Genomic DNA, 12,748 nt, shown 5'->3' with positions numbered 1-12,748 from the left:
TGGCTTCTTTTAAAAAAAATTTTATTTGGGAGACAGAGACAAAGAGGGTGGAGGGTGAGGAGCAGAGGGAGAGGGGCAAGCAGACTCCTGGCTGAGCACGGAGCCTGACTTGGGGCTTGATTGCATGATGCTAAGACTATACTTTACCTAAAATCAAGAGTTGGACGTTTAACAGACTGAGCCACCCAGGCGTCCCTTTATTGGCCTCTTTTGACTTCCTTTCTCATCAACACTTTTACCAGGGCGTTGGAGTAGAAAACGACGCTTTTTAAAACGAAAACCTCAATGGAAGGGATCAGACATCAACATGCCAACTGAATCTAGTGGAAGACCCATTTTGAAAACTGTTGAGGGTTATCCTCTAATATTGTTGTTTCTTTCTGAAGCATGAATTCAGAATTGTTGTCACTCATATATGTGGAGAGAAGTTAGAATTCTCAATTGCCAACTTAAAAAAAAACTTCTTTTGTTATTTAAAAAGTTTTTTTTTTTTAATTTCCTTATTTGGGGTCAAAGGATGTCTGGAAAGTTAAACACTGTCAATATACCTTTAAATTGTACAGTGAATAAATAGCACTCCAGTCCATCATTAGGTGGTGGTGGAAATCAACCAGTTGCAGAACAAAGCGGAGTTTTCTTTAATTTACTCCTTAGTGAAAAGTAACTTGTTCTAATATTGAGCTGTTCTTATTAACTTTGAAGCCAAGTTAGATCACAAAGTGGAAAAGGGCTCCAAATGAATAAGCGCATGTGAAAGCACTTTCGATCTGTAACAGGCTTCAGAAATTATAATGGTCATCTTCATATCATCCTTTTTATCTAGAAAAGACACCATGAGAGGGAAATAATTGTGTTGTGTTTTGTCTCCTCGTGACAGATTTTTGTGTTTAGAATATTTAAAAATTATTTTATTTATTTAAAGATTTTATTTATTTATTCATGACACGCACACACACACACAGAGGCAGAGACACAGGCAGAGGCAGAAGCAGGCTCCATGCAGGGGGCCTGATGTGGGACTTGATCCCGGGTCTCTAGGATCACGCCCTGGGCACTAAACTGCTGAGCCACCCAGGCTGCCCCTATTTATTTATTTTAGAGAGAAAGTGTGAGTGTGGGTAGAAGCAGAGGGGGAGGGAGAGGGACAAGCAGACTCCCCGCTGAGTGAGGAGCCTGACACAGGGGTTGATCCCATGACCCTGAGACCATGACCTGGGCCAAAACCAAGAGTTGGATGTTTAAATGACTGAGCCACCCAGGTGCCCTGTGTTTAGAATATTTTGATGGAGCCAAGTAAACTAGTATGTGTTCTGTCCATAAATCAGGAAGATAAAAAGCTCAAGGATCACTGTACTTTCCCAGACCTTAATTTTCTCTCTTCATAGTTCACAGTTTACAGCATCAACAGCGATGGTCCAAATACAAAGCTTGCTACACTATCATTACATGTGACATTCCTGTAGACGCAAATACATATTTCTATCTGAGGCCTGTTGAACCACTGAAGAGTTTCTGAAGTTGGCAACTACTTGAAATCGTAAGTGAAATTTCATAATTCAAGGGTGGATTTAGTTTGAATTAGAAATAAACACTAGAAGCAGCAGCCACTCGACTGAAGGTGCTGATATAAATCCAAAGTATTGATGTTAAAAATAACATAAAGACAAAACAGTGAAATAAATCTAAATCTGCGACAGGGATGGTAAAATTCTATCCCCCAACAAGTGGTTTAAAAGTCTAGAAAGAAAAAGGAGATTCATCTTGAATAAAGACTGGCTACTTCTTATTGGCACAATAGAACATTTATGTGATCATTCACCAGCCAACTTCCTATTTTTTTATTCTAGTTTGTGTTTCAGCAGACATTTTCTTTTTGAAAAGAAATATGAGAACTTTTCAATCACCCAGATAACACATTTAAAATTCAATTCATCAGGTAACTGTTGAAACCCCTAACTGTAATGACTTAGGGTCAATATTGTTCCTTCTCTCTGAGAGGAGTCTGAATTCAAAGAAAATGATTAGGAACAGTTTAATAAAGACATTTTTAGATAGTTTTATGAGATCCCCCGGGCATTTATTTCAATCCAGGAAAACAGCAGAAACACATGGAGAGGATGTACGCTCTATTTAACCATATAGACAAAATAAATAAATAAAAAATAAAAAATAAAAAAGCTGTATAATAGCTATTAACTTAGGGAAAAAGAAACTGAAAAAATGCATTTAAATAATGATAATAATAGACTTGGAGAGCCTTATAAAGGGAAATGTGAAAATCCTCTATTTCAATTGTGTCTATGGGAAATTTCTTGCATTGAGTCTATGGGAAAGCCTATGAACTTGACAGCATTAAAAGATGCAGCAAATTAGCCCCATAAGAGAAGCACTGGTACTTGATGTGCATGAGGCATCCAGATAAGAGTTCCCTAAAGCAACCTTACCTTTGTTTTCTGCCTTCAGTTCCTCTGCCATCAAGCTGTCTTGTCGGTTACCAAGCACAAATGCCAGAAACGAGAGGATCAGGGCATCCAAAATCCCAATAATAGCCAGGATGTACGCCCAGCGGACTGAACATGCCCCCAGAGTGTACTTGTCTGTCTTTTCTCCACACATCCGTTTTACTTCATCTGAATCCCAGCCATCAGGGAAAATCATACAGCCAAGCACAAGGCAGGCAGCTGAGAGAGAGAGAGAGAGAGAGAGAGAGAGAGAGAGAGAAGTAGTTAACATAAATGTTACTTTAGCAAATATTGGTTCTATGTGTCAAACCATTGCTTCAAATTCTTGCTTTAAGGAATAGCAAAGCTTACTACTGTCCTACCCTAAATATTTGTGTGTCGCCCCCCCCCACCCCCCCCGCCAGTTACTTAAAAGCAACCTAGTCCTGCAGCTCTGGGAACACTTTTTACTGCAAGCCTGAACATTCTGAGAGAGGTTAAGGTATGTTGATCTAAAAGAAAATGCTAAAAAAAAATTGAATTTTGGTGTGCATTTGCAGAAAGGCTTTCATTGCAAATAAGCCATAAGAAATCATAACACCGCAGAATGACAATTCAACACTGGCTTTGAAGAGCTCAACAGCAGCCAGATAAAGGATTAGGATAACATGGAAAATACCACAGTATATATTGACTTTGAGTCATAGTAAAAAATAATTTCATATTGCAACCTCCTACACACACACACACACTAAAAAGTTTCTTGAAACTATACTTAGCAAATGCAGTGCACCCTGATATTTTCTTTTCTATTTCATTTCTAAAAAGGCTGAAAAACACTGCAACATGGTGTGGTACCAGAGTTTTTTTAATGGAAATTCAGGAATGGAAGCAGAATGCTTATATTATGTCTCCCAAATATCACTATGGGAATCCTATGAACACTATTTATAGAATACGTCACTTAGCAGATGAAAGGTGGTAAGTGACTATTTGTTCCCACTCTCTATTTAATTATTTAGGGGTAAAGGAGGATAGTTTTAAGTTATATAGGGCTTTCTGAACAGGTGTCTTCATGAATTCACTAATTTGTTAATTCATTCACTCATTAATTCAACAGCTACATATCGATTATCTCCTATGGAGTGCCAGACACAGTTCTCATTGCTAGAGATACAGCAATCAAGAAAAGAGACATGGTTTATATTATGTTTTAGAAGGGAAAGAGGCAAAAAAAAATGAGTAACATACAAATAAAATAGTTGGAGGCTGAAGTACTACATAGGAAAAGAAACAAAAGGCTCTGATAAAGAATAACGGTATGGCCTCTTGAGAGGGTGACATTTAAGCTAAGACCAGAAATGGACAGGGCCCTAGACCTGTGAAATTGATGGGAAAGATGTTCTAGGCAACAGCATGTGCAAAGGCCCCAGGGTTGGAAGGAGGCCTGGGGTATTTGAGGATTGACCAGGAGATCAGTGATGGGATGCTCTGAGAACGTGGTCATGTTGAGGTTGCAAGGGAAGCAGGCGTGAGGCATCCAGGCAGGTTATGGTTTCCAGGGCATGTCACTTAGGAAGACTCTGATGGCACAACCAACTTAGAGCTGTGTGATGGTCAGGGCCAAACAATTCCTGAAGCTGGCAAGCTGCTACCTCTTGAACAAGCCAGCAGTGGACCCCTAATTTCCTTTTTTAACAGGAGCATGACTCTACAAGGCAGGCGTGGAGGACACAGAGACCAAGAGGGGTGACACATAGGAAGACTGCCTGGGAGAACTTAGATGTAGGGTCCCTTGTTATTTTACAGAATGGCGTTTTACAACTTTGGGTCATACATGGTTCTTCTTTCCTTTGCCCCACAGCCCAACTATAGCCATGCTTTTCTCATCTACGTGTGCAATATCTCTGCATAGGGACGTGTCATGGACGCTCCTCTACTTTATGCCTCATTATGTCTCAAAAGGAACTCTAACTTCCCTCTGCCTTCAGTTCACCTCACTCTAATCTCTAATCCAGATCACCTATGACCACAGAGACCATCATGCTCCAAACCTTTGGTGGCTCCTTGCTGGTACTGAAGAACATGTAGACATCTTAGGTATCCAAAGGCTTCATGACCCAGCCCCCACTTATCTTTCCCAGTCCCCTTCCCTTTTATTTATTTTTAAAAGATTTTATTTATTTATTCATGAGAGACACACAGAGAGAGAGGCAGAGACACAGGCAGAGGGAGAGGCAGGCTCCTTGCTGACAGCCCGATGTGGGACTCCATCCCCAGACCCGGGGATCATGCCCTGAGCCGAAGGCAGACTCTCAATCGCTGAGCCACTTAGTCATCCCCCCCCTTCCCTTTTAGATGCTCCATTTCACTTGGGTTGAGCTGCATCTGACTCCCCATCTATGCACCAAGTCTTTGGATCATTTTCTTTTTTCTTCTGCCTTGATTACTTGCCACCATTGTCCTAAATGTTCCACTCTTAAATATCTTTCAACCATCAAGTCAAATGTAACACCCTCCACAAAGCAATTCATCTTGAATTCTTCTTGACCTACAATATTGCCCTTCTCAGAACCCCTGTAGCTTCTTACTGTATCTACCTTAAAGTCCTTTTAGCTTTTTACATTTGTTATTTATTTATAAGTATTTCAATTAACAAACTGTAAGCTTTCTGAGGAAGGAAGCTTTGGTAAGTTGCTATACTCATAGCACCTAAAACAATGTTTTGTAGATAGTTGGCATTAGAATACTTTTGAAAGGGAAAGTAAAATGAATGAATAAATGAATTCTAACACCTAGACAGTATACTCTGAAATACAGCTTAGAGAAGTCAATATCACAACTACCCAAGGTCACAAACCTAAAGATTCATCTTTAAATGGTGACATTCAACAGAGACATTTTTTTAATGATCAGACCACAGATTACAAGTACTAGGGAGAATAATTAGAAAAAAGTAGATGATTTAAAAATATTTCAAATTCCCACTCCTTTATTGCCTAGCACTCAAAGCAACATCCTCTCCAAGACCTTTCTAACAATAATGATCTGTGTGATTTTTAAAAATGTGATTTCCATTAGCAAAAAATAACTTTATTTGGGAAGACACACAAGATGCTTGAATCCGAACCATAGTTGAGAAAAATCTCCTCTGAAAACCTTATGTTACTTGGAAGATTTAAAAAATATTCTAAATGCCATTTTATACATTAATGTTTATGAGAAAATTACTTTCTTATATAGAAAAAAGAAAACCAATTTTTCCCCTTTATGAATGGGAATAACTTGGAGAAGGAAACTACCTATAGCTCTAGCAAAACTTAATAGGAATCACCAAGTGACACAGTTTGGGCAGGTTATTGGCCATTGCACGACAACCTCACTGGAATAGGAGGTTTGTAAAATGGTGACATCAACAAAGACATCTTTTCTCAAGGTCTTTCTTGGTACAATTGTGCTTCATTTTATGTAATGACTGTTTTGCTCCAAATTACAAAAATAGAATTTTTGAAGTGCAATTCTTGTTTTGATAAGCTAAGGGAGTAGCTATTTAGAGAAATCTTTTTTTTTTTTTTAAGATTTTATTTATTTATTCATGAGACACAGAGAATGAGGCAGAGACACAGGCAGAGGGAGAAGCAGGCTCTGTGCAGGGAGCCCGATGTGGGACTCGATCCAGGGACCCCAGGATCACACCCCAGGCTGAAGGTGGTGCTAAACCACTGAGCCACCCGGGCTGCCCTATTCAGAGAAATCTTAAGATAAAAACCTAGGCTAAAGGGGTCGGGCTCTCGCTTCCTAGGGAAAATGTTTAAGTTGCCGCCCCCAACCCCCTGAAGTAAGGGTACTTCACTCTAGGTATCCTGTAGGCCGTAAGGCACCGGAATGCGTCCTGGATACCCCACCCACTTCTTGTTGGCTTTCTCTTAATTTAGAAAAAGACCAAATATTTCACCATATCTGTTTTGAAAACTGAAGGCCATATAATAGAATAATAAAAGTGAAGCTCAATTGCATTTAAAAACTTTGAAAACTTTGTAAGTGAAATCTGTGATTAAAATCCAATTTTTAGGGACGCCTGGGTGGCTCTGCGGTTGGGTGTCTGCCTTTGGCTCAGGCCATGATCCCGGAGACCCGGGGTTGAGTCCCACGTTGGGCTCCCAGCATGGAGCCTGCTTCTCCCTCTGCCTGTGTCTCTGCCTCTCTCTCTCTCTCTCTCTCTCTCTCTCTCTGGGTCTCTCGTGAATGAATAATAAAAAAAAACCTTTAAAAATCCAATTTTTAGGGGCACCTGGGTGGCTTAGTCAGTTAACTGTCTGCCTTTGGCTCAGGTCCTGATCCCAGGGTCCTGGGATTGAGCCTCGTATTGGGCTCCCTGCTCAGTGGGCAGTCTGCTTCTCCCTCTCCCCTTGCTCATGCTCTCTTTTTATCTCTCAAAGAAATAAATCTTTAAAAAACTAAAATCCAATTTTTAAATAAATAAATCCAATCCTTTTTAAAAAAAAAAAATCCTATCCTTTTGAAAACTGTGCTTCTAGATGGCCATTACATAACAAAAATTTTAGTTTCTGATAATGTATTATCAAAATATACATTTTTCTTCTCCCTCCATCCAAACTTCCCCTACTTGGCTCTTTTAGTTTTGAAATGCGAAGTCCCCCAAAAGTTATAATGTATTTAAGATTAACTGAAGCCATTAAAATAGTTTAGGCCCTGTTAGTTTCTTTGGAAAGGTATTATTATGTTCTGTGTTGATGCTTGAGTGCTATAATAAATTCTGTTTTCTGGCATCCTATTAACCAGAACCTTACTAACCTGTATAATGTGTATAGCCGGTGCAAACCAACAGCTGTTCCTAATCCTAAGTACCTGCAAGATCCTAGCCGAAGGTCTCAATGAAAAATTAAATAATATTCCTCTTGGTTTTATAATTATTTCTAATTCTTTACAAATCGATCATCCTAGAAGATGTAGCAGCATCCCTATACTAAACATTAGAGTACACAAGGCACTGGAACATTTGATTAATTTGGATGCGCTACTTCCTGACCGTGGGGGATACGTGGAGAATTAGTTCCGACTGGACTATTCTCCCCAGATGGGTTTCTTATTAGAATGTCACCTAGGAAATGACTGACTGACTTAGGGCTATGTATTCCTTCATTTCATCAGCAGGTTTTCTGGAAGTATATCAGAGAACATGTTGAATGTTAAAGAGCTCACAAGCTGGAGGGGAGCAGAGAAAGATGATGGAAGGAGACCCGGGCCCTTACTGTATATTGTCATGACATCTTCTAAGTTAGAACACACAATAAAGGTGTCCTTGTGAGGACAGGACTGTTGATTTCGATTTTAGGCATATCCCAAATGGTTAGGAACCTTTCACATTCTAAAAGAACCCTCTGTCTAAAGGACGCTGATGCCCACAGTGGGTTCTTCTGAAGTAGCACACAAACAACTAGTGGCTCCCTAGAGCCACTAATTGCTCTGGCAGTTTTCTGGCCAAAGAGCTGAATGTAAGCTCTGTGAAGGAAACGTCCTTAGAAAAAGCCACAAATGTTTTTAATTGGGTCTTTCTGCAAAGGAAAATTAAGCAAGATGAGAAAAGCAATGGATGGGGAGGGGGGCGGTAAGGCTATGATTTGGGTCACAGGGGCATGTGGATCCTGCTGGTCCAACTCTCCTAACCTTTTAACCCTGGGGACCTGAGAATGGCTTATTTTTCAGACAGAAGAGGAAGCCTAAATTCATTCTTTAAAAAGTTTACGCACTGTTGCACAAAAAGCATGATAAATTGCCTCGTGTTGCTGAGGCACTCACGGGGAACCTGCTGAAAAAACGAACCTGCATTCACTTCACTCTATCAATTATTCAGGTGTGCGGTAATGGAAGGAACTGATGCCAGCAGAGCCGCTGTGCCCTGCGAGGGGATCCTCACGCGACTGCCACTCTGAACACCTGGGGAAGGGACGCCCGCATTCCCACAGCTTCTTCACTAGCACACGGCCAACCGGAGCTGCAGGATTTCTCCATCTGGAGAAGGGGTGGTACTGATACCTCAGTTTACCTCTGGACAACTGAGCTGCTAGATAACCCAGGACAGGAACTACTGTGAGTTAGAGTCTGCTGGGGAAAACAAAGGGGCTCCTGATAAATTTTTGTTTTAAACCCAGTCTAATTTTATGAGCATTTAACTTGAGGTCATAGCACAAAAAGTACAAAATCCCTTAGAAAGTGTGTGTGGGGGGGGGAGACGGTGTAAATAAACCCTGGGCTCTCAGAAGACAGAGGAGTCAGTGGTGTGTATGATGATGATAAAAGCTCCTCTAACGCTGCCTGGGTGCTCAGCTCTAATTGCCCGAGCGCAGGCCATACATCTATCTGAACCTTGTGCTGAATCAGCCGCGTGGCCCTGGGCACAGCTGAAAGGAGATCATCAGGAGTCTGCCCACACATGCACTTAGGAGCCACACAGTGGAGACAAAGCTTTCTAGAATATGATGCCAGACAAGAGGAAAAACAGTTCACGGTACAACATCACTTGCTAATTTACCCAAATGTTGAGACTTAATAGCCAAGTAGAACACAATTCAGAAGTTAGGATTGAAAAACACAATGCAGTCCTGATCTCTAGAATGTTCACTAGACAGCTTTTGATATGTATCTTAGATCCAATCAAATTTCTCAAGCTCTTGATAGTGACATAGTTAATAGTAATAACACACATTGTAATAATAGCTAGTAATTATTGACACTTGCCACGAGTGGGCTCCACGACACATGGTTCACTTAATTCTCAAAGCCAAGAGAAACATGCAAGCACTTGCTCCTGGCTTTTCTAATTTCCACAAAGCAGGGTTTTTCCTAAAATACCCTTGGCCCCATCCCATACCTTACTCCTCTCTATGGAGATGGAGTGATTTCCCCAAGGAAAAAAATTTTTTTAAAGATTTTATTTATTTATTCATGAGACACACACACACACACACACACAGAGAGAGAGAGAGAGAGGCAGAGACACAGGCAGAGGGAGAAGCAGGCTCCATGCAGGGAGCCCAATGTGGGACTCGATCCCAGGACTCCAGGATCACACTCTGAGCCAAAGGCAGACGCTCAACCACTGAGCCACCCAGGTGTCCCTTCCCCAAGGGAAATCTGAGCATGCCAGCCCAGCCCTCTCCTGATCTTACCTTGGGAGCTGTTTGCCTACACGGGGCCTGTGTCCCACTCTTCTGGGCTGGGGATCTAACGTGGGGCAGGCTTGATTTTCCAGTGCTGTCTAGGAGTAGGAAAGTAAGTAGGCCTAATTTTGAGGTAGCAATTTAGGAAGTCCTTTTGGCTGAGAGACCCAGGGCCATTTCTTCAACCTAATCTTTCTCATAATAAAGGAGATATTTTGGTTTCCTGCTGCCAGTTCTTCTCTCTCTCTGTGGGTTCAGAGCTTAGGAGGATTTCCCAGTTTGGGAGATAAGTCTTTAATTAGAGTACCAGGATGGTTGGGTTGGGGCAAGCACCTCTTCTTCTTCTTCTTCTTCTTTTTTAAAATATTTTATTTATTTATTTATTTATTTATTTATTTATTTGAGAGAGAGAGAGAGAGAGAGAGAGATATGCAGAGACCCAGGCAGAGGGAGAAGCAGGCTCCATGCAGGGAGCCTGATGTGGGATTCGATCCTGAGACTTGGGGATCACGCCCTGAGCCAAAGGCAGATGCTCAATAGCTGAGCCATTCAGGTGTCCCAAGGGTGAGCACCTCTTCTAGGTGGCAGATGGCTGGGTTGTATCCTCACAGGGTGGAAAGAAAGCTAGCATGCTCTCTGCCCCTTCTATGTAGGCACTAATCACTCATGGAGGCCCCATGCACACGACCTAATTACCTTCTAAAGGCCCCACCTCCTCATACCATCATCACGCTGGGATTAGAATTTCAACCTATGAATCTCAGGGAGACATAAAAATCCAGTCCATTGCAGAGAGGGGACAGAGGACTTTCATTGCTTCTCAGTCAGCCCCAACATTATTTTCTGTTTTACATCTGAGTTAGCTGAGGCACAGAACTTTCAGAGCTTGCTGAAGATTGTACAAAGCCCAAGAATAGGACAACTAGATTTGAATCAGACAGTCTAGTTTTGGAATCTATGCTTTTAACACCAACTATGCTATTACCCTTTCCTTATCAACAATAATCATGCATGAAAAATCACTTTAGAATATTGGTTTTAGTCCTAAGAACACTTTCAGAATCTTGGCAGAGCTTAGCATGGTGTTTCTAATTAGACATTTATTCTCTGAGTTACAAGAGCTCCTACTAAAATGATACTTAGAAACTGTGCTTTTATATGTATAAATATTTCCTTTGTTTACACTACTATTCACCTAATCAGTATTTCATCTTACATGTAGTGCCAAGATCATTAGGGTAATTATAATGTCTACATGGGTGGAATGGGAATTAATGAGGTTTTACTACATAAATGCACATATATTTGGATTTATACACATTTCACAAGAAAATCCACCCTGATTTTTTGGCTTGATATTTTGGCTTGATATTTTAAGTTGCCTATGTGTCAGCCAAACATTCTTGTATGCTCTTTAATGGTATATATTCCTTTTGAGATTATATATGTAAATATTTATGTCTATGAATATATATGCACCTCCTTAATTTATACATGGTTACTTGTATGTAAGATAATATCTGCTTTGGGTAAAAATAAAGATATGTATCAATTAGGTTCTGTATAAGTTTTTGGGTAACTTGTCTGGATTTTAATAGACACGTTGTTTTAATGAACCCTTTGATAGACATAACTGAAGGTGCTGGCAGGTCACAAACATGTCTGATAATTGTTTTCGGGTGCTTGTTTGCAGGAGAGTCCTTGAATCAGGCAACATTTTCATGTGCTAAAATCTACGCTGCATTTCAGCTACAGGACCTGAGAAGAGATTATCTTTCTCCATGGCCATATGAACAGAACCCTTTGTAGTGCACGTATCACCATTCTCTCAGCAAAATCCGCTCGAGCCAGGATAACACCGAAAGCAAAGCACCACAGACTAATAATTACCCAGCCTGCAGTTTTCCATGTGGCTTGTCATGCCATGGCTATTTTATCTCTAAAACAAGGAGGCCAGTGGAGATCATTGAATGTTACCTCCTATTTACCTTGAGTTAATCATATTCAGGAATAAATCCATACTTATTTGATGCTCCATATGTACCCATATTATGGGAAAGGATGAGCTTGTAAAAATGCTTCACAAACTGACCCAGTGTCTTCCTGCACAGCACGTGGACAGAGGGTGGCACACTCGCTCTCTGTCCTGATTCACCATGGGACTCTGGGAAAATCACTGTTGGCTGCAATTGGACAAGGTCAGGGATCTCATGCCAATCTGGCTGCCAGTATTTCATTTCTCAGTACAAGGGGTAACTTGAGAAGCAACTAAATGCCTTCCCAGGGAGGATGAGCTCTGTGAAGTCTGCTGGACCCCCTGGAAGCAGAGCACCCATTTCTACACACTTCCCTGAAAGAGAATTTGGCACCAGTACAGTATTATGGTGGCGAGCTTTTCTTTGACACAGCTTGCTCACCTTTTTATGTCGTTTTAAAAAAAGATTTTATTTATTAATTTGATACAGAGAGAGAACAAGCAGGGGGAGCAGCAGGTGGAGGGAGAGGAAGAAGCAGACTCCCCGCTGAGCAGGGAGCCCGATATGGGGCTCCATCCCAGGACCCTGGGATCACGACCTGAGCTGAAGGCAGGTGTTTAACTGACTAAGCACCCTGGTGCCCAGTTTATGTTTTTTTTTAATTTTAGTGCAGTTGACAATATTATATTAGTTTCAAGGATACATAGTGATTCGCCCTTTATGTACATTAGAAAAATGCTCACCATGACGAGTGTAACTACTATCTGTCACTATATGTAGATATTACAATATTATTGACTATATTCCTTATACTGTACCTTATATCGCCATGACTTACTTATTTTCTAAGTGGAAGTTTGTACCTCTTAATCCCCTTTCCCTATTTTGCCCATCCTCCCCCACCACCAACTCCATTCTGGCAACGACCAATTTGTTCTCCGTATTTACGAGTTCGTTTGCTCACTTTTGATTTAATTCTCCTGAAGTAACATTTTAATGCTTTAGAAACTTCAAATGGCAAAAATTGATTGTTGAAAGGAAACTGGAAAAACTAACTATTGCATGCTAAAAATGTCAGAAGCAGAACCAAGCTCAAGAAAGGCGAATGCTCCTCCATCCTTTGTAAGGAAGGATCTCACTTTCAAGGGAT

General features: G+C 40.9%; 1 protein-coding gene across 3 annotated transcripts in view; it reads right to left on the bottom strand.

The window, feature by feature from the left end:
• The window catches only part of LHFPL3 (LHFPL tetraspan subfamily member 3), a 559,454-nt gene that overhangs the window by 168,007 nt on the left and 378,699 nt on the right, over positions 1 to 12,748 (bottom strand). For all 3 annotated transcript variants that reach the window (XM_072791489.1, XM_072791490.1, XM_072791488.1), the window contains exon 2: positions 2,445 to 2,681. In XM_072791489.1, the coding sequence (XP_072647590.1) occupies positions 2,445 to 2,681 (237 nt within the window). The remainder of the gene's footprint in view (positions 1 to 2,444; positions 2,682 to 12,748) is intronic.

The sequence above is a fragment of the Canis lupus genome, chromosome 21 (assembly GCF_048164855.1).
Source record: "Canis lupus baileyi chromosome 21, mCanLup2.hap1, whole genome shotgun sequence".
NCBI classification, from domain to species: Eukaryota; Metazoa; Chordata; class Mammalia; order Carnivora; family Canidae; genus Canis; species Canis lupus.
This window is presented reverse-complemented; position numbering and strand designations above follow the sequence as displayed.